This window comes from Amblyomma maculatum, chromosome 4 (assembly GCF_055883805.1).
Source record: "Amblyomma maculatum isolate TAMU_Amacu chromosome 4, ASM5588380v1, whole genome shotgun sequence".
Classification (NCBI taxonomy): Eukaryota; Metazoa; Arthropoda; class Arachnida; order Ixodida; family Ixodidae; genus Amblyomma; species Amblyomma maculatum.
Genome location: NC_139347.1, coordinates 33,643,301 through 33,664,956, shown reverse-complemented (window position 1 = coordinate 33,664,956; position 21,656 = coordinate 33,643,301). Strand labels below are relative to the sequence as shown.

At 46.5% G+C, this 21,656-nt stretch overlaps 1 protein-coding gene across 1 annotated transcript; it reads right to left on the bottom strand.

Annotated features, from left to right (window-relative positions):
• Positions 1-18,270: 18,270 nt before the first annotated feature.
• Positions 18,271-21,171, bottom strand: LOC146190663 (nuclear protein 1). Its single transcript, XM_084601041.1, has 2 exons — positions 20,814-21,171; positions 18,271-18,724 (listed from the first exon to the last, which is right to left on the bottom strand). The coding sequence occupies exon 1, from the start codon at positions 21,027-21,029 to the stop codon at positions 20,820-20,822; it is 210 nt and encodes a 69-aa protein (XP_084457167.1). The 5' UTR covers positions 21,030-21,171; the 3' UTR covers positions 18,271-18,724; positions 20,814-20,819.
• Positions 21,172-21,656: the final 485 nt, after the last annotated feature.

Sequence of the window (21,656 nt, the reverse complement as noted above, 5' to 3'; positions counted from 1 at the left end):
GAGCCATAAGTTGCTCCAAACACACTTCGAAATCGGAATTTTAATGCTCCAAAGCTGCTGAAATATAACATGGTGTCCATTTGAGCTAGTTAGTGCGAATCAAACACATTTAACCAGCGAAAAAGAATAAAACTTCTCTTTTGTGTTTGTGTATTTTTCGCTAGTTCAATATGTAAGATTTTGCTGTTCACGTGTCTGCTCTAAAGCTCTAAAGCATGTTCGCACCCCTGAATTATGTCGCACTTATGGCTGCTAGAAGTGTTGAATTATTAAGAATTAATCTCAAAGGTTTTACGGTTTCTGTTGAACTTCTTTCGTGCCTGCATAATGGTAAGGCAGCAGCGACAGATCCTAACTGACGCAAAACATCTGCGACTTGATAAGCTGTGACACCACCAGGTTTAACGTATTGGCCAGCTACGCTTTCCCTGAAGGATCAGGAGCAAATTCCAGGAGTCGTATACAATAGTTTAGTCACATCAGGTAGACGAAGGATGTTGCAGGTGAAAGCTGTATAAATCTGAACAACTATTTTCTCAATTCTTTAATTTAAGAGGAAAAAGTTCTGGAAGGTTCAACATTGTTAAGTCTTTTTGCATTAGGTACACTGCCCTATGCAGTCCACGCTTTGAATGTCACTAGCTGGACTGCTGCTACGCAAAAGGGACTCGATCCCCATCGTGCAAACCAACGAACTTTTGCATCGTTGAAGGTGTCTAACACTTTGTTGTTGTTTACTGCAGAATACCCGTTAATAATAATTTAAAAATAAAAAGCAAGTAGAATATCATCCCCACCGGCTGTCGTTCGCACTCGGTTCTGTTGTCGCATGCCAGTTTCGCTTCGAGAATTCTGTGTTGCCCCAATACTCGCTAACAGTAAACAACTTTGGCCCCTCTCTTCGCGCTACCTCCTTTCGCGGCCATTAGTCACTGGGTTTTTCTCACTTGCCAATAAAGGTCACCGCATAAACACATCGCCATGCGTGTTCACAGTTCATGAAGTCGCACACCCCGAAATATCAGTCGCGCGAGGCAGCCGAGAACGTTGCGCGGTTTGATGACGTCCATATATACCTCATGAATAACATGATCGCAGCAACTCTGCGATCTGCGATGAGGCGCTGATATGTGAGCCGCCACATGACGCAAAGGCGCATAGCCATGCAGATTGAAATAGTGCTACACATCTAAAAAAAGTGCAAACAGAAACTGAAGCAAACAGTGTTCGCGAGTGAGATGTCCTTACAAGCACCGTGGACCACCGATATGCATGCCCAGTACGGAGTTCTCGTGCATATGCAAATGCGTGGCATAGCTCCACAAGAAACTCCGCTGTGAAATCACTGGATGACTTCGACGCAACTTCTTTTTAGTAGTGCTTGTTTCCACTAGATGCACAATGAAAAGACGGTATACGAAGCGATGAACGCCTTCGTATCCGACACTGCGATAATAAATACAGCAGGGACGCGAGTCACCGATATGCTAGCACGGAGAGAGAATAGGGAGTGAAATGCGGGCAGGATCTATATCACGAAGTACTGGTATTGGTCAGTTAATTTGACAAATAAGATAGGAAAGAAAAGAACTATGTAGGTTCAACTATCCTTGAACTATGTTTCACGAGCGTTAGTCAATAGTCATCGGCCGAAGTCACAGTCGCTGCTGCCCTTACGATGTTAGCTCGTTTCCGTGCTTAATAAGCTTCTTGACAACGAGATGGAACCTGGCTTCTCGTTGTTCCCGTCACATTCTTTGATTCTCCTTCTTTGGTCTCCGGCTTGGGCCATGCTTGGCTCGCAATATGTGATAAATAAATAAAATAAATAAAACATTTAGTCACTTGTACCCGGATAGATACAAAGCAGAGTGCAGAAAATGTGACGGACCGTCGATCACAACTTCTGGGACTGCCTGGCGATGTTTTGGTTTATTTTAATGGGAAGGGGAGGGGTCTTGTGCACTGGACTAGTATTGCGTTTTGTATTCCCATCAGATTGAATCGCCTTTCAGGAAAACTGACAATTTCTTAACTTTTACATTTCCATGTTGTAATCAGCTTGTAATTAACAATCCGCATTCTTGGACTTCGTCGTGGTGGCTGTGAAGGTTCCTTCGGGCTCGAGAAAAACTCGCCGCCTATGGGTTTCAAACCCAAGATGCGACAACGCGATCCACTTCTCCTGGTGCTTTAAATCACTGCGCCATCCCGTTTTCGCCATCTCGCTAGCCGGTGGTCATGTACTAAGCTGCAAGAAGAGACGATCACTCCTCGCGTCGGTTTATTAGGGCTTGAAGCGAAATTTCGGAACGACGCTGAGCAGATAATGCTTACTGCTGGGCTATAAAAAAACAAAAACAATACAGTAAAGACAAAAGAAACTGTTAAACTTTCTATCCATATATAAGGCGCAGAAGCGAAAGTGCTAGCTTTCGCCGACCTACACCCCTTTCCCACCCTGACATCATAAGGGCCCCGTGAAGGCACTCTTGATTTAACTGATACCTAGAGAACACCCTCAGCACCTTCCATTCGCTAGTATACCTTACCATTCTCATTAATCTCAAAAGAACATACATACGACAAACATCGCAATACAGTTAAGGCTGATACGGCTATCACTCTAAGAAAAAAAAAAAGAGAGAGGAGAAAAGCTTGCAGATCCCCCAACAATCCCGCAGAGTCCGGCTGCCTGATGCACCGGCAGTGCGGTAGCCGCCGAGAAAATCGTGGTCCGCCCAGCCGCGGGGTTCCTCCACTCGAGCGGCTCGACGTGAGCTCCAGACGATCGTCGAACACACAGGATCATCTCCTTGACCCCTGCGAGTTGGATGCAAGTGTGAAGCTTTCCCGCCCTCTTAAGACACTCAGGTGAGCTGGAGCCGGCTGTACCTGCACGTACTCACCAGCCAGGAGCAGCAGAAGCACCGACCGTCGGGTTCCTCCTCCACCCTCAACTCCCCCTCTCTACCACACGCATGCATACCCGCACACGACTCACGGAGATCAAAGGCAAGAGCCGCCTCCTCAATTAGGCACCGTTTGCGCTCTTCATTAGAGCGTGCGGCCACGAAGAAGCGCCGGCGAAGCGAGGAGTGCGAGAGGGGTGAAGAGGGAAAAGGAATGACCGCGTTCGGCAGCTTCAATAGCCGCCGCCACTGCCATCTAAGAGCGAGTGGACATATGATCAGCACATGAGGCAACACAATGCAAAGGGGAATGGCTGCAAAGAACAACGCTGTCTTAAAGAGGATCAAAGCAGGAAGGGCGAGGCAGCGCCCAGCCGTGGGAAAGGTTCCTCTTTGCGGAGAAAGAAGTAATTGTCAACTGTGAGAAAGAAGGCGTTGAGTATGTGCGCTTATATAAATATTCTGGGCCCAGTATTCGCTTGCGATACTTTTGAAAGTAGTCTTTGTCAAAAATACATGAAGAAATGGATTCCTTCTAAGGAAAGCAAAGGAGGCTAGCTTTTGTTGGCCTTTGTGCCCATGACGTGGGAAATGGGCTCTTGAGCTCTAATCACCTCGCACCTTTTCTCCAACTTCCCCCTTCACACCTCCGCGCTAAAAGCGAACATTCACTCCTCATGACAAGTGGACAGAGTCATGTCTCCTTCATTTTCATGCCTAGCCTCTGCTGCATTGTCCACGGATCGGTTGGTAGCGCCAGCTGAAAAATCAGTCCAGCAAGCACTGTACACACTGACAACTATCTCCCCAAGGCAAGGGCTGAAAGAACCATATCCTTCCTTTTCCTGTCTGGGCTCTGCTGCACTGTAGGTGCGAGCTTATGAGAACTGGTCGAAGTCATTTGGCTGAAGGGTCTTTGGGACAGGAGGGTGATTTTACAGGGACAGGGCACCGAACACCTGCTCGTGGTGAGGACGTCGAGAAACACTCTGTCGCTATTATCTTCTGACCCTCAAGCAAGCGTCCTCAGCGTGAGCCAGGATACCGCGCAATTTCGAAGTCGTCAGTGTGCAGGACACTGCGGAAGAATCACCTGCACTCGTACCATACTCGTACCTCCATCCACTGCACTAGCATCGCCGAGGCCGAATGCTTGGCCATTACACTCGCAATTGCAAATATCAGTCAGTTGCAGACTCAGCGCACCACAATATGTACAGACTCCCAAACAGCATACAGATATCTACTGCGAGGAATCCTCCCACACTCATCTGCTAAAATATTATCTACTCTACCTACCCCTCCCAATCTCATCACCATCACATGGCTTCCTGGGCACGAGGACATGCTCGGAAATGAGCGCGCTCATGCGTTTGCCCGAGAACTAAGCTTCCGGGCGCCGGTGGATGTCCTCCCCAAACCTTCATTATACACCACCATCGAACCTCTTGACTACAATACAATTGTTCACTACTATCGTCGTTGCCGTGCCACGTACTCGCCACCACATCACACGCTTTCTCACATCAACAGCATGTACTGGCGACAACTCCAAACACATTCGTTTTCATCTCCTCAATTTGCCCACATATTTCACCCCACGGACTTCCCACCATACTGCACCACATGCAACGCCACCCCACCCACCCTCTACCATTACTTATGGGAATGCCCACATCCCATACGCGTTCCTCCTCCCCTTTCTTAGTAAGCCCTTCTCACCCAGTGCTCTTTGGGGCCTGTGAGGTACGAATAAATAAATAATCTTGTTATGAATGATAGCAACCTGAAGTGAAAGAAATTCAGGACAGCCATGGGCAACGGCTTCTGCCGTTGCGCAGCCAAGCCACAAAGCGAGACATTATCTTTTTTTTTTTTTTTTTTTAACAAAAGACAATAAACTTGTCTCAACTGAATCCTTTCCAGCTATTCTTTATCGCCAATTCAAAACGCTGTGCGCTCGTGGCAACTTGTACCATCCCACGCGCCAACTAGCTGACGCCGATAAAGAAACCGCCGCCAACGTATCGGCCTACCGCTGCAACGGAGCCATCTACTCACAGCCGCACCTAATTTCGTTCATGCATACCCCGGCTGAGAACTGCACAATCGTAGTGCGCGCATGCGCTAGTCACGTGTTTCTTTTCTTGTATTACGCACGCTTTCTTTGATGCCATGTAAAAAGGTGCACGTGACGCTTGCTCTAACGCAAAACATGGAATAGGATGTTTCCGAAGCTGCTCTGGAACATGGAAACGAAGGAAACAGCCGCAGCCGTCGGCATTCCACCACCTGGCCGTGACGAACACCGAGCCCTTCTTCGGAGCCCGTGCAGGCAGCGACGCAGCCCTGCAGTGACGGCGAGCCATAAGCGAAACTGAGGCAGTTGTTTCAATTAAATATGTTAAAAACTATATAGCGAGTATGTGCCTCCATCATGCCCAGTGTGGACACAGGAACCCTTTAAGTAACTCGAGTCATCACAGCTGGGATGCCCTGTAGATGGCGACAAACTGCGAACAATGGCTAAAAAGCGCGCTTCTCGCTCCAAATCCAGTCAACACCGAAGGTGTTGAATCGGCATCGAAACGTTGGTTATCTGATAAATCTTTGACTGAGTGCTCTAATTTTCCTCCTGATCAGGCATATCTCTCCCGAAATATTCACGCTGTAATCAGTGCAGATACTGTCCACTGTACGCAGGCAAGGAGTGGGTGTGTCGTCTCTGCGGAAAGCAGTTCGCGGGTGGCTGAACTTTCACACTCCAGAATAGACCTCTCTGACGTGTAAACAACGTGATCTCAAAAGACGCGTAGCTTTGCAGGCAAAATCATTCAGTTTCACTTCTCAACCGGTTTCGCAGTCTAGAATTGGTTATCTAGCGCGAGACCACCAGCTAGACTATGCAATAAACAAGATATAAACCAATTCTCACTATTTCACGGACCAGCGCAGCGTATTCATTGGCATAAATAAAGACGAAGGCACAAATTAAACCACTGCTCAACCACGGGTTTAAGCACAAGTTCGGCCACAGGCGTAACCACAGGCAAAAGAAGCTTTCGCTTCCATCTAGTTTTAACCAGAGCTAACCACACCTAATTTTCTTTTGTCTTTGTTCTGTGTGTGGCGCTGTTTGTATTCTAAAATACGTAGTGTAGCAAACAAAGTATGGTCAGTCGATGATGGGGAGGCGAAAACTACTACCCATGTTTAATCTGAAGCCCTCCGGGAGTAAAAATACGCCAGGAAAATGAATCGTCAGGCTCAATGTTTATCCTGGAAGCCAGCATAAACGAAACAAAAGCAAGGAAGAGAATTACCCAACAAAGCGTTGAGTAACGGCTCAGTAGTTTTTCTCTGCGCGGGCCTCAATTATCAACATGTTTTTCTTGCAGTGAACTTGCCGTGTTATCCTGATCCTTTGTTAAATTCGTCCACGTTGACTGTATACGAGTCACTGACCTGTTCCTGCACGAATACATCAACCGCTACCCTTCTTTTCCTCGTTTTCAGAACTGGTATCCCTGCTTGCTTCGTCAGCGTGCAATTTCTACCAGGTTTACTACCCGATAGGCCCCCTTACCTGCACCGTTAGGTCTATGAGTTATTGCGTTATCAACGGCACTCGTCCTCATTTCTGTAGAGTTAGTTAGGTAGGGATAACGGCGTCGCGCTGGTCGCGTCTTGCAATCGCGCGCGATGTCCGCCACCGCCATGCGTCACAGTCGTGCGATCGTGCCCGTTGCACCACGCTTGGAAAGGGGCTCGCCCCGACGCATCCTTCCGCAGAGGAAAAGCGAACGCGCGTCACGGGCGGAATCGGGCCGCCTATATGCATCGTGACCTTGCCTCAAAACAGCGCTCATCGGAGTCGACCTCTATCCCTTCTTTCATTCGTTTCTTTCTCTCTCGACCTGCTCTGCATCACTACGGAGCGTTCGGATTCTTTTTTTAAACAACAGGTCATATCCTACGACGCCGTCGCCGACAAGCTCGCTACTCCTTGCTCGACCATGACCCAGTGGCGCACTTCTTCCGACGGAGAAATGATTCACAACGAGTTACGTGAAAGCATCTGCAATCCCCTATTTTTATATAGCGACATCGTTGTCTTTTCTTCTTCTTTTTCTTTCTTTTTTTCTTTTTTGAAGAAGAAGACTGCTGTTATGAACATCCTGAAGAAATTTTAAGTGGGTCGTTCGAGCGCCGGCCCACATTGTCAGGTCACCAACTGCCGTTGATAATTTATTTCCTTTCTCTAGAAATTTGGTAGTTTGAATACCAATCGAGGTGTTTTGAAAAACTAAGGCGGCGTTGTTTTCCGTTGCTCCGCAATATCATCCTTATAAAATCGCGCTTGTTTTGTCCACAATAGAGGAAATTATGGAGAAAAAGCACTGCGCCAGCAATAGACTAAACTTTTCGCAACGAAACATAATGCACGTGTATTGGTTCTGACCAATGGCGAGGTCAGGTCATTTTTACTTGTTGGGCCCGCTCAGGTTTTCGAGGGAGAGAGTGAAAAGGGGAAAGATAACCGCGTCGCTGCCGCGAAGTCGAGCAATTTGCCGCGGGATTGCGGATGGTTTTATCCTGGTTAACCGCATCTCGCTTCGACCCTGATCATACGCAACGCCAGCGCTGTGCCCCACTAAGTCGGCAGCGTGGCTTACGCTCAACTAGTGCTCGAATAAGCAGTGCCGCCCTAACGTACAGCGAACTCTTCCCGCATTCAGAATCGCAAAGTGGATACTGAGGCCTGTGACTAAGTCATCCGGTCGAAAACCGCGTTGGGGCGAGCAGCGGTTCGATGTATGCGCTAGCTACGCAAGACGAGTATCAGTTTGTGCTGAGAACCACAAGAGCTTAGTTTGCTTATCTGTATACATGTCCCTCTGTTCGTCCTTCCGTGCCTGTCTTAAAATTGCTAGTTTCTTGTCATAGCGATGCTCTCAAATTCCTGTCGTCACTTTGATATTCGTGATACAACGTAGAGAATGCAAGCAGGTCATGCCCGCTGCGTTCGTGTGTATTGTGCGTGGGGTCGGTTGTTTTTTGCGGTGCCCGCAACACGAAGACATATGATATGCGCTCCACTCGCTTCCTTCGAAAGGTCATTAGCGCCATACAGGTCACTTTAAAGCACCGTTTACCGGAACGCGGAGACGTGCTGTTAAGGAGCGAGGTTTCCTGGCTTCTATATATTCCTTCGCGAATCTGATGCCAGCAGCAGTTGACGACTATTGTGTGGAATTGGGTGCACGATGACTTCATTGCCAGGTCGTAGATCTGAGCCTATAATTTCTGATCATGTCACTACTGTGAGGAAGCGTCACTACTTTGGAGCAACTGCCTGCGCAACATTTACACAATAATCTCAAACTCAAGATTAAGGGCCTGTTTTCCTCATGACGTCGTTTGATTTTATAACATTTAACCTCTGTACCAGATATATACTAATGATAGTGTTGTCCCTGTGTCACCGCTCATTCAATTAATTCCACAATGCAAACAAATGCAACCGCCCCCCCCCCCCCCCTTTTCTTCTGTCATTTTATTGGTGGTTATTTCATATCTTGAGAATTTAAGATTGTGAAATATTCGCGTGCAATTCGCTGCGAGCAAACCACTCCAGTTACTCGCATTGTTCTACCTCGTCCGTTTCTATCATTGCCCTTATATAGACTATGGAAGTGACATGCATTTAGACCCTGTTCTAAGATCTTATATATACACGACAATAATCACTAAGGTTGGAAATTACGAACAGCAAAGCCAGATAAAATATCCATCAATTCGATCCGCACCGCTGTCTTTGCTGGCCGGCATTCACAGTTGTACAGCTCGGAGATTATAGCGCTCCGCGGCATTAATGGCGCGAATCAAAGTTCGCTCCCCTTGCGAGCTGTAAGGGTCGCCGTTTATTGCACGGAGATCCACACGCAAACAATAAAAATAGCTCACAGTGCGTGCTTTCCTCATGGCTCGGCAATCCAATGCTAAGGCTGCAGAGAGCTGGTTGTTCCCAAGTTGGTGCCATATACATAACGCCATATATGCAGTCCCCTGAGGGCGCGTGGTATATAGTATGGCCATAAATGCCAGCCGACAAGAGCTGCGATATATAAAGACTTGGGGTGCTTTTTTTGGATGCAGGGTCATAACTGACGATAGATGATTTAACACCAGCAGGTGCCTTCTCAGTCAGCGCAAGTCATGCGAAGCATTTCATGCGTCTGAAAACTATAAGTCATGCGAGAAAATAACTCGTGTTAAGTCGATCGAACCACGGTCGTCATGCTAAAGCCGGTTGCAAGGAATTAATATACTCAAGATATAATAGACATAGCTCAAATTTTGTCAACTGATCGCAGGGAAATTTTACCACCAATACTTCATCAACCTAGCCTATCCATGCTTTCGCATTAATGAGAACCAAACTGGAGCCTCCTAATGCTAACGCACTGTTCTCGCGTATCGACGTTTAAGCGCCCCCGTAACTTTTTATTTCCTTTTACCGACTTGCGTCTCAGATAGCTCCTCCACCCTTCCATTCAACTCTAGGGTAGAGGACATTCAACGAATGGCCTCTATACCTTAAATGTTTTATTGATCTCCCTCGGTGTGGACTTCATCTTGACCTAACGTTGGGTGCTGAAACATGTCTAGCGTTCATTAGTGCTGATGGATATTTTAATTATAGTGCTCCTAAATAGACTCTTCCCGTAGCATGAAAGGCGTTTCAGCTAGCTAAGCCCCGGTGCGGTGGCTCAGTGGCCACAGGATGGCCACTAGAGGACGGTTCACGTGGTAAAAAGTGAACGGTCAGTGGGTGGACAGATGGCGGTCAAAAGGTGGTGATCCATTGTTTTGCTATGTTACACAGTGGTGAGACTTAGCTTTGCCTGGTTTCGGCAGAGGCTTCAGAATGACACCAGTCAAATCTTTACTGCAAACCTCGTAGCACTTTATGACATAAACACGAGTGAAAGGGACCGAAGGTACCTCTTCATTCTTCATAACGTGCCCCCCCCCCCCCCCCACACACACACAAAGTTCATTTCGAATATCCTAAAGTCCGGCCACGGTAGTAATTTCTTTTCAAGAAGTTTGACGTGCTAACCGATGTACGGCAGACAGACATTTATCATGATTTAAACTCTTTATACACGCGAATTTTCAAAACTCGTCTGAGACTCACCAGAGCATCTATGGATGTCCTGTAGCCTTGGTGGACAGAACCGTGACGGACAATTGGGGCTGAATATATAGGCCTTAAATACATTCCTGCATTAAAATTTGTCAAGCATACAAGTTAATGCAGTTTGTGTGTACAAACATTGCGAATTTTGTAATTAATGCTGGCAAATTCTGATCGATTATAAAATGTAAAGGAAAATAAATACTGAGCATCGTGGCACTAGTCAAAGGGCTGTTCACTCCTTCCATACATCCACAGCCATCCGTCCATTCATCCACCCTGGTGGCGCCCTTACACCAAAGCCCGAGGCCCATGGCTCTCGATCATGAAAGCTAAAAAGTAAAAAGTAAAAAAAAAAACCAAAAAAAAAACATAGATATAATCTGGACGCTTTGCAGTTTCACGGTGGAATTTTCCAGAAATGCAATATATAAAACGCTACTGTTTTTACAGCGTTAGATTTAGAACATTAGAACAAAATACAAAAATTCTCCAAGTAACTGTACTTACTGTGTATAAAACAGGGTCGACGTTCTTTCATGGACACATTGACACTAAAGGGAAATTAACTGACAAGAGTGTTCTGGTTTATCCTGCCACAGGAAACAGAGTAGCGCGATGGTCCGCCATCACGTTCGAAGCTCTACGGGAAGGCTCCCCTCGTGTGCCAGGAGCCTCTGTTAGGGCATCGCCAGTAGTGTTTGGTACCTTGCTAATTTCCTCATAGTCCGCGTTAAAATTATTCAGAAACAACCCAATTTTCATCTTTAAATCCACAGCCACTCCTGTAACTGTGTAGCACTCTTTTGAAGAAAAACGCTACATCGAAAACTCTGATTGCAGTAGCCTGCAAATTTCTACTCCAGTCAAGGTGCAAGCCGTCGACTGTCGCGGTGCGTACCGGTACCGTCGTCGCCTCCGGTAACTCTCATATATGTGCAGCTGTGTCCATGGTACCCTGATAACAGTAAGACAGCACACAAATACAAAAATAGCAAAGCGTTTACCGTCACTGCAACCGCGTACCGTAAACCTCTGGTAGTGACAGCAGCGACAGCGCCGGTACCGGAGCGCACGGGCGGATGGCACCAGATGTCCGCATATAGTGAAATCTCGTTGCGCACCAGGGAGACGTGCACATGCGAAGCAGCAGCACCGCATCTGTTGAGTCGGCTGCGCCTCATTAAAATAAGAACGTTGGTGAGCGGCGCAGGAAAAAGTGCAACTTAGCTCCCTGTGAGCGACACTAAATTTCATAACCAACTAGTGCCTTCTGTCGGTGGCGAGGAACAACGCGTAACTCAGAATATTTTCATTTACAAATGTGAAAACGAAAAAAGAAAATATAGAGTATGATAAGATGGCGTACGAAGTACGCAGTTAGCCCCAGGCATAGAATAATGCTGTAAAATTATTACCTACCTTACCTAATATTTAAGTGCCGCGCTCAAACGTTAAGCTAATGTTATAAATAAACAAAAACGTCATGTTTTATGAAAAAAAAAATATTAGTTTAACTTTCAATATATGCAGTATTATATGGCCGACCTTAAAATGTCGTTTTAATGTTGTTAATTAACAAATAATATTTGTAAGTTGTAGTATAAACAATAAATTACCGTTCCATATAACATTTTTCCAAGATACACTCTTCTAAACATCTTCATAATACATCAATTATAATTATAGAACTCCATTACAAATATATTTCAACCATTGGGTCTCAGAACATTTCCCCGTGTTTTTAGAGTAAAGTCTGTGTTCACCTAGCGGTATTTTTCAATTAAATATTTTGTAATAGATTGTTCCTGTCATTGGTTACATGCACATCCCCCTTACTTTGTTATAAATATTCGCTATCCATTCGCCACTGCTGCTCATCGCACTCCCCTTGACGGGCATGTGAGCGTGATTAATGGTATTCGTTCAGAGGTGAGCGTATGAGACGCATTTTGTGCTGTATTGTGGAGCTGAGCAAGAGCCGTCCTCGTTGTTGGCCCTGGCAAAATGCTTAGTGAACCTTCACACCAAACTGGTCTGCATGCCAATTTAGAGACGATTTACCGTTTTCAATAATATTGCATTTATATTGTCTAATCGCTTAATTAATTTTAAAGAAAGGCTGTTTCAAGGCTGCTCTGTAAGAGGAGCATAGAAAGGAAGGACATGAAGAACATTGGATTAATGTTCGACCGGAACGAAAATGTAACATTATTGTAATGTTTCGATGATATCAGGGATGTTTACAATGATTCTCTACTCTTATTATGTGCTGCAGAATCGTACTTATATAACGCGTTCCACGCTTGATACGACTAGTTCTGACAGTTGCAAGCACTCAAAGTTCCCGCGGTAATTTCTCCGCGCGACATCTGGTGATGATCGCAAAGACTATTGTCTAGGTTTTCTGTGGCCGGGATGAAAGCTGGATAGACTGTCAATTTGCTTTCTAATAACCTGCTCGAAAAGTTCGCTGTCATTCAAGCGAGCCGGCCTGGATACCTTTCAGTAACCTGCGAAACTGTTCGATCAATACACACGCTTGACGATAATGAATGCGCCGGAGGGGCAAAATGATATTGCGTACGAAAAGGCGAAAGGCCGAAAGCTTGGCAAACGCTCAAGGCTCTACCTTAGTACTCACGCGAACTTGATTCCGTATGCTCCAAGAGCAATTCATTCGTTCATTCATTCATAAATCTTTATTCACAAGGGTGACCTTTGGCACGAGGGGAAGTGCGTGGGTTAGGTGAGGGTGAGGTGTGGCATTCATTCATTCATTCATTCATAAACCTTTACTTTATTCATGAGGATGACCTGAGGTGTGGCAAGCAAGCAACCAAACAGTTTTTGTTTCTTTCCGCTAGATGACGCTACGTTTCCACTTTCACAACTTTCGCCGCACACGAACTAACACGAGCGCGAATATTTGACTTTGTGACGTCTCGCAACGTCGCTATGACAGGCGGCCCATTATTTGAAGAAAAATTCATTACTCCATAATTTTGTGCCTAACTGTAACAGTCTTGTTCAAAAGAAAACATCAAGAAATGACGTGAACAACTTAAAAAATAATAATACCACCTCCAACGTGCTCAAACGAAGCAGAGTTGTTCGATACAATGCACGCTGTTCGAATTCTGGCGCCATGCGTCTTTTTGTTTGGTTTGGTTTGGTTGGGCTTAGATTTAGCCATAGGCAGGCGTAGGTTTGCTGTGATTAAATTGCCGACATTATAGTGCCGAGATCCCCGTCCATTAAATTGCCGACACTATAGTGCCGAGATCCCCGTCCACGTGGACGGGGATCTCGCAATTTAATCACAGCAAACCTACGCCTGCCTATGGCTAAATCTAAGTCCAATCGCCACTCTAGTGTCGGCAATTTAATCACAGCAAACCTACGCCTGCCTATGGCTAAATCTAAGCCCAACCAAACCAAACTACAAGAGGAAACACGTGATGCTGTATCTGCGTCAAAGGCCAAGATGTGGTACACCATATGTGGTACCATGGCTAAGCTATATAGCCATACTGTGACCTCTGGTTCGTTCAAGACCAAGCGGTCTGCCAGGTTGGCCTCGGCTGATGCATGGCGTAGGGAAGCTTGTGCTTCAAAATAGTTATGATAGCCGGAACACCGGCGAAGAAAACGTAGTGGCCCTTCTGTAAACATCTGTACTTGCCCCACAATCTTAGAAATATTGGGCTTTCGGCACCCCCAAAATTTGTCACTCTTTATAGGGTCAGGTAGGGTAACGAACCTATCTGGAAATCAAAATGACGGCTGTCAGAGACGACGTGCCACGAGGTACGTTGATTCCGCGGAAGGTATAGTGTATAAAACGCCTTTACCCCTCAGTCGCTATTGGGTTTGGCAGTGCGGACAAAGTGTGAATGTGCGACTGCTTGAGCATGCGAACAACGTCCGTCAGAAGCGTGAAACACGTGAGATTCATTGGCGCGATTGTTACCTCCAGATTTCGATATAGGTGCAAATGTCGACAGCCAACCTGCGAAAATCACGCCGGAGATATTGGAGGCATTGGAATTATAAAGCATAGGCAGTGACTGTGTCTGCAAGCAATCAGTAAGCTTGTCGCGAAATAAGGCGAGGTATCTGTGCCACGTGACATGTATTTAGCTTTGCGCTGCTAGCCATTTGTGTCCCACTCTATGTCCGTTTTAAAAAGTGATTAGTCAACAACAGTTACAAGGGTATAGTCACAAAAGCCAATGCGAGTTTAAGCTTATTCTCCGCAATATTATAACATGTGGAATTAAGCAAGACCAGCTACCCCAAAACCATCCCACGGTGAAGTACTATGAGGATATGACTGCGCTGATATGGTCAGATCTATCTACGTGGCTATAAATGCAATCAGCAACTCTATCTTAATGGAGTCTCCGATTCATGAGCTCGAAAATTACCATGTCTAACATTACAAGGATACCCGCTGTATGCTCGCAGTTGTGTTGCATGACAAAGGTTCTGAACACGAAACCTGTGCGCTAAACGTTTCTGGTCGACTATTTGTTTTGTAAAAAAAACGACTCTAAATGGCGTCTTGTGCATGCAGTTCTTCAATTCCTCCGGCAATGATCTCGCAAGAGGTAGCTTGTTCTTTCCTTTACGGCACTCGTGCAGTATTCATGCGTACTTAGGCACTCGCGCGGTACTGGCTGGGACGAGTGTGGCAAGAGTGCACGACCACAGAATCGCATGGTGTAGCACAGAGTGATATCGTCATGCAACACGCACTAACGTACGACGCACCTGAATTTATAGATACAATTGCGAAGAACGTTCGTTTATCGAAGAACGAAATTTAAGAGACGAATCACCTCTGGGTGCTGGCGCACTTTACCCGGCTATTCAAACTTGTCGCAAGTTGCGATGGGCTACATTCCGCATGCACCGGCAGAATATATACAACTCTATTATTACGTATACACAGCAAAAATGCACATGGATTCGTCAAATGAGGCAGGGTTAGTGAAATTCCAGGTGTTCCTCAACCTATATACTTTAGTTAATGCAGAGGGAGACAGAAGTACATCTGACGAATATCCTTTCAGTTCTGACCACTTATCTCTCAATCTTCAAATGAAAAAAAAGAAAAGAATGGGTTTCTTCCGATTTCGGTGATTTCGAACCTTAATTGCACCCCCAGGAAAATACAATTCGCCATCACGCATAGCCGAAACACCACATTATGAAACTAGTGTGTTGTATTTATTTCACAGCGGCGCTGTAAGCAAAATGTTCATTGTTTTAAGAGTCCCTGCGCATTGTGTGTGGGTGTGTGGGTAAGTTTTAAAAGGGAGATGCTAAAGCACGGCCACTGATCGAGTGTTTCAAAGAGATTATTGGTTAAGTTCCGTCTATAAAGTTTCTCAATATTTCCTTGAGGAAAATCTGGCAGCACTGCACTGCATCCACTCCGAAGAGGAGTAGGAATGCGGGGACTATAGGTTTTGAAGTTTCTCCTTGGTACCATTGGTCATAAATCGTGGATTCAGCTTAACAACACAACCTTTCTCGAGGCGAGCCTAAAAGAAATGCCGGGATAGCTTTCATACGGACCTGGCATTGGCATTAAAATTTATGGAAGAAGTGAGAAACACACAACGGAGATAATTTCATATGTGCAAAATAGATGTGCATAATATAGACTCATCAGCGCGGAGTTACCGATTCTGAGTTGGAATCCATGTTAATATCAAAACAATCGACAAGCCCAATAGCAAGCGTCATCTTCCAAGCACAAATTTACAAAGACAGTGACATCCTCCCTCTATGAGCTTGCGCTGATATCTTCCGGACGATGCTGCTTCCCACTACTCGAAAGATGTCTGTGGTGTTTGGACGTGTTGTGGTTTGCGACTAGTCCGATGAGATGCGGAAGAGCGTTGGGCACTTTACCGCACCAGTGGCATCTATTAGGGCACAAGCTAGGAAAAAAAAAACCTTTATGAGTACAGATTGAAATATGAGAGTACCTTTAATCGTAAGCTGCATTTTTCTCTAGTGAGGCTTTTATCAGATGGGGGAGTAAATCACTATATGCTTAGTCTGAGGGTTTCATGGGCTGTCTCCATAGTTTGGGGAGATGGCTGTGGGTGTGTCACCTTTCTGGAGTGTTTTAATAAGGACACTGCAGCAGCTCTGTTTTCGCTGTGGAAAAAGCTTCAGGTACTGAAGGAAATAATTGGCTTGACATTAATGTGTCTGATGAAGAATACAGCTGCAAATCTGCTAACGTGGCAGGATCTGTGAAATCGTTGTTGTTGAGCTATTCATGTTATATTTATTTGTGATATAGGTGGTCGTAAATATACACTCACAAAGTTTAGGTATTTTCATCACTATCTTTCGTTAATAGTTGTTGAGTTTGTTCTAAAACGCACCGACAAATGTTCACTGTTCCGTAGGATATACTCCCAACAGGCTTTCTGTATCAACGTGGTGTTTTAAAGATGGCATGAGGTTTCCTTGGAGTCCGACATGTTGTCACGCACTGCATTTGTTCAGCAATGCTGTCATTCAAACCGGACAACCTAGACAGCTTTACACGAAAACGTCCCCCCAAACAGCATGAAACGAACGAAACCTGCCAACTGCGGGGCTCGCAAGCACCCCCCCCCCCCCCCTTCAATATAACAATACTATAATAATAATATAACAATAATAATATAACAAATATAACAATAAAGCGACTGTGCACCAGAATTATATTTTACTGAGTATGGCGTTGGTGCGATCATTTGGCTTTCACTCAAGCTATAGCTTTTCGATGTGTGCATCACAACCGATAGACACAACGGTGTGGTGTGGATGTATAGCCAATAAATGAGTTAAGCTTGCGTTGCTTACCTCAGGTGCAAAACATTAGCCCGAGCTCAGTTCACGCAGTCTCCTTTACGACCTCATTATCACATGCAGCAATGGTCACCACAAGTGACGTGCTTGTTTAATTGTACAAGATCGCGAGCTATGGCATCAACCGCTAGTAAGCATAGCCTCCGAGATATACGAGTGTCTTGGAGGCTACGACGGGGCTTGCAAAAGTGTTCCTGTCACAGCGATACTTCATTAGTACCTTTTCGCGAAAATGTTTTCAAATGCGAGGTATTTCCACCCCGCTCGATAGTGCGTTCCGTCGCCTCTTGCAACCTGTATAAAGAAGTAAACAGCACGCCACGCAGATTCGCATGAAGTGATCGGCACTGCTCAATCGCTACTGATAACTGCGAGAAGGCATGCACTGTACATTTCACCCGTAAATAGTAACTATGTATTCAGTTACTGTTATGTTAAAGACAGCAACGAATGTAGCACTGGTCGTTCTGCATATCAAGTGGACGTAATTCGAGGAAGACCAGGCCTGACCGACCAGGATATTAATGGCATTAATAAATGCGTAAAAAGCATCTTTTTGATTATTCCGATTTTGGAGGGTAGCCATTTATAAGGTTCTATTTTCAATTCAGGTGAGTCCACGGGATCTCTAGAAAGTACACTGATGAATACTGCAGTCTCCATGAATCACTGCATGCATCCCTTTCCCCTCTTCCTTCCACACACAGAAAAAAAAAAAAAAGAAATTAAGATTTTTCTGCTTTCCGTCAACGAGCACAAGTTCCCGGTGGCATGCGTACAATACCTTGCAGCAAATGAAGAGCGTCACAGTCCTGTATGTACATATCGAAGTCACAGTTTCGTAGACCCTTCAAGACGGAAGATTATGACGTCACAGTTTCGTAGACTCTTCAAGATTGTGACTCTTCAAGATTCTTGTATTACCAAGTTTCATCGTGGCCTAATGATCGGCACATTTGAAATCTTTTCAACATTGTGCCGACACCCAAAAGGCGCACGGAAGGCGCCAAACAAGTTTTATTTCTAGTCAGGCTGTACCAAAAATAATTAAAGCACTACGGAGAAGGTGCTGAAAGTTACACTGAAGGAGATGCAACATAGAATTGCCAAGTCCTTACAAGGAAGCAGCTCCTGACGGTCCTTACGTGGACACGGTTTCACATTAGCGTGGTATGGCCAGCACACCACCCGTTTACATGCCGAGCGCGAAAGCATTTGCCTAAACCTGTCCCACCGGATTCGTGCCATGCAGAGTAAAGTACAAAGCGATGATTAAGTGCCAGAACACTTTATTTAGACGTAATACCCTATACTCGAATGACAGTTGCATTACGAGTTGCCCTCTTTAATGGACACACACACACACGACACGAGAGTGAAAGCGAAATGTGAAAATGAAAAATAATAAAGAAATCAGTGAAGGCGAGTAGCTTTCAACAGGTGCGACGACAGCCAAAATATGCTAGGAAACACCCGTCGATACTATAGATGAGAAAACTTCAAACACCCGGCGTCGGAATGAGCGACCAGACATCACAGGTAGAGGGCAAGGGCGAAAGGCAAACAGTTTGTGCACACACGCACTACGCGCTGGGCACGCAATGTCCAATGGTGCGTAAAGATCACAGTCGGCGTCCGATGTTCCGTTGTACCATATAAATATGTGCAGCACTCGAGACCGCGCGGTGATGACCGTTGTCCGCCCGGAACCGATGAGCCACAGGACCTGCAATCATGACAAAATAACGGAAGTTAAGCATCATGCAGAAGCCAAAACCAGATTGACGAGTAAACATTTCGAAAGTCTAACGCAATATTTGGGTGCGAAAAGCCAGAAATATGAGAAAAGGTGTGAAGAAGTATCTCTTAATATGGCTTCACCCTCACGGAGAAGGCGGGGGAGATCGCCACGATGCCCTTGTCTTTCGCAAAAGCGGAAGGCAAATGCGAGCCAGCTTTGTTTAAGAATTAATGAACGCCATACCTAATTGGAGGGGAAACGTGGCCGAGTCGACCTTCGACGGCTGTTCCATTGACTCTGACGGCAACTGCGGGATATTACGACGACCAAAACCGAACTAACTCATTTTTAGCCTACACAAGACGACGGGTGCTGGCGCGAAAGACTAAACCAGCAACTTTGGGTTGAAAACAGCACCGAGCATCATGAAGGTAGGTGTGCCGTGCAAACAAGCGAGGTTTATTTTTGCGCCCATATCTGTCAGAGCTTTCACACAGACGAATCGTATTTCAGGAGCCAAAACACTGGCTCAAACACATACAAGCTAAGTTATAATGGCCAAATTAATAAACGGGGCCGCGGAAAACAACCAAATGAGCAGGCGCCAGCCAGCGACGCAATACCCTGACACAGGGTAATCAAGCGCCCAACCCAACAAACACAAAGAGGTGGGTGAGCCAAAAACGTGGACCGCTGCCAGGCCAAAGGCACCATCGGAGACTGGAAGTCTTGGCGGGCGTCCGCAGAGCGGACGGGGAAATGAGCGTCGATAACGCAGCTCCCCCTCGCCATGTGGGTCTAGCCCCAAAGCGATAAAACACAGGGGTGGGAATGAACTCGCGCCACCACAGCCTCATGCGTACGGTGCGCAGCTGGCGATGCCGTTGGGAACACGTCTGAGCAAGCCATGAGCGAGGCGGGTCTTCCCTGTTGAAAACTGGCCTTGCACCGCCGCAGCAATGCCCGCTTTACACCTGGCCCAAATCTCGCCGTCTCTGCTTTTGTTCGTCTCGTCCGCGTCTTTTTCCGCTTCTGCGGCCCTGCCAGCAGCGATCGACCTGGGTGTGCGGCTGACCGGACTGGTTCTAACAGGACGCAGCGCACGATTATATAATAAGAAAGAGGACAACAACATTGCATCAACGTCGGGCTGCGAACGGGGAGGGGACAACGGCCTCAATGCAATGCCGAGGTCCCCGCCGGCGAGTTTCGAAATTATCGCCAGGTGCTAATATTCGGCCCATGCGAAGACAGACTCCGCTGGAACATCTAGGCAGCGCTTGAGAGAGACTTCCTGTTAGTTGGATTGTCCTTTGGTATAATCGGAAAAGGGATTTTACACAAACTGCGCGTAACCGCTTAAGGAGCGCTGGCACTCATTTTTGAAAGCGAAGTATCTGATGTTCCAGTCATAATTCCGCAAAGCTTCATCTTGGACTAACCTGACGTCGGCTACGACGGCTACCAGGCAGCATTCTATAACGGGGATAACAACAGAGACAAGTGAAAACAATCGACTTAGCTAACATGTTCCTACATCGTCAAATACATTATTTTTCAGCTCTAGGCACTTTCTGCCCCAACAAGACTGCCTTTAGCACCCAAAGACGCGATTGCGCAAGCGACTTCTTGTTGCCAACCGTTGAAACGCTGACCACGCCTCAGCAAAACCAAAACAAAGGCGCGTTGGTGTGCGCCCTAGCAACACATATTACAAATCGACCACCACTGATGCATTACACTGACAAATGAATGAACATAACGGCTAAGCGGCTGCATTTCTGAGCCATGCGTCACTCCCAGGCTAAGATCGATAAGCACAGGTGTTTGACGGCTCCGATGCTCACGCCCGGCGGTCGGTATAACTGCGTTGTAGGCCGCTCAAGGACATCGAAGCTGGGCGCCGAACATGGCGTCAGCGACAATGTTGGCAGTCAACAGGTTCGACGCTCATGCCAATATCAAGCTTTTTCAGCAAAGTCTCTGTCATTTACAACTGCGATCAAAACATTCCCTTCGCAACTAACGCATTCTGCTGACAACGAACTGAGGGGGTGTGAAATTGCATTCTCACCAGACTTCAATGCCTGCTACCGCCAGAGTTCTTGCGGTTCCTCTCGGTGTTGACCATTTTCGTGACTAGTTTTCGGACGTGTCCGCTGGGGTCATGGTGGTTGGTGTGCTCGGACGCTTCCCTCTTCGACCTCTGTTTACCGCTGTGGCCCGCATACAGGAACTTGTCGTACTCGAAGTTGTAGTGCTCGTATTCGTCAAAGTGGCTCTCAGACATGTTGAAGGAAAGATCTGCAGCAGTGACTCGACAGAGAAAAAAGCGAAGTACGCTTGTAGTACCAAGTAGGTAACAGACGTTGCCGACTCGCAGTCGCCTCCCTTCTAGGAGTAGCTCCAATGCATGCGGGAGGCCTGCGGCGCCGCGTTTATGTTGCCGTCCCGGCGGTGACGTCACAGCCCCAGACACAACAAGACACAAAACGCAAAATGGGAGCAGACGCACCGCTCGCCCTCTGGCGTCAGCGCTGATAAACTTCCTCGCCGCCTAGTCGTCGTGGCTTGCCCGGGCTCGCCCTCCCAACACGCCGCATCACGTCGTTGCCGACGTCAGTTCTTTTTGCGCTTTTGCTCGATTTTTCCCTCTTAGTTTTGTACACCGTACACGCCTCAGATAGCGTATGTTTTGCGCCAGCGTAACAGTATGCTGCAAAACGGAAAATTCGAGAGCAGTGGAGTTCACCGACGGCCTGGTACAAGGAGAGAAGGAGCATATGCCTGCTCGCGCCTTCCACTAGCGTGCATGGCGTTTCTGGAAGTTTCGCGCGCGCGATCGTCGAATCAATAAACAAAAACAAACAGTGACTCATAGCCGGTAACCTTGGATGATGGAAGGGCGTTCGCCCGC

Excerpts from the sequence above, each read along its gene's own strand:
- LOC146190663 (XM_084601041.1), bottom strand. The coding sequence starts at position 21,029 with ATGTCTGAGAGCCACTTTGACGAATACGAGCACTACAACTTCGAGTAC.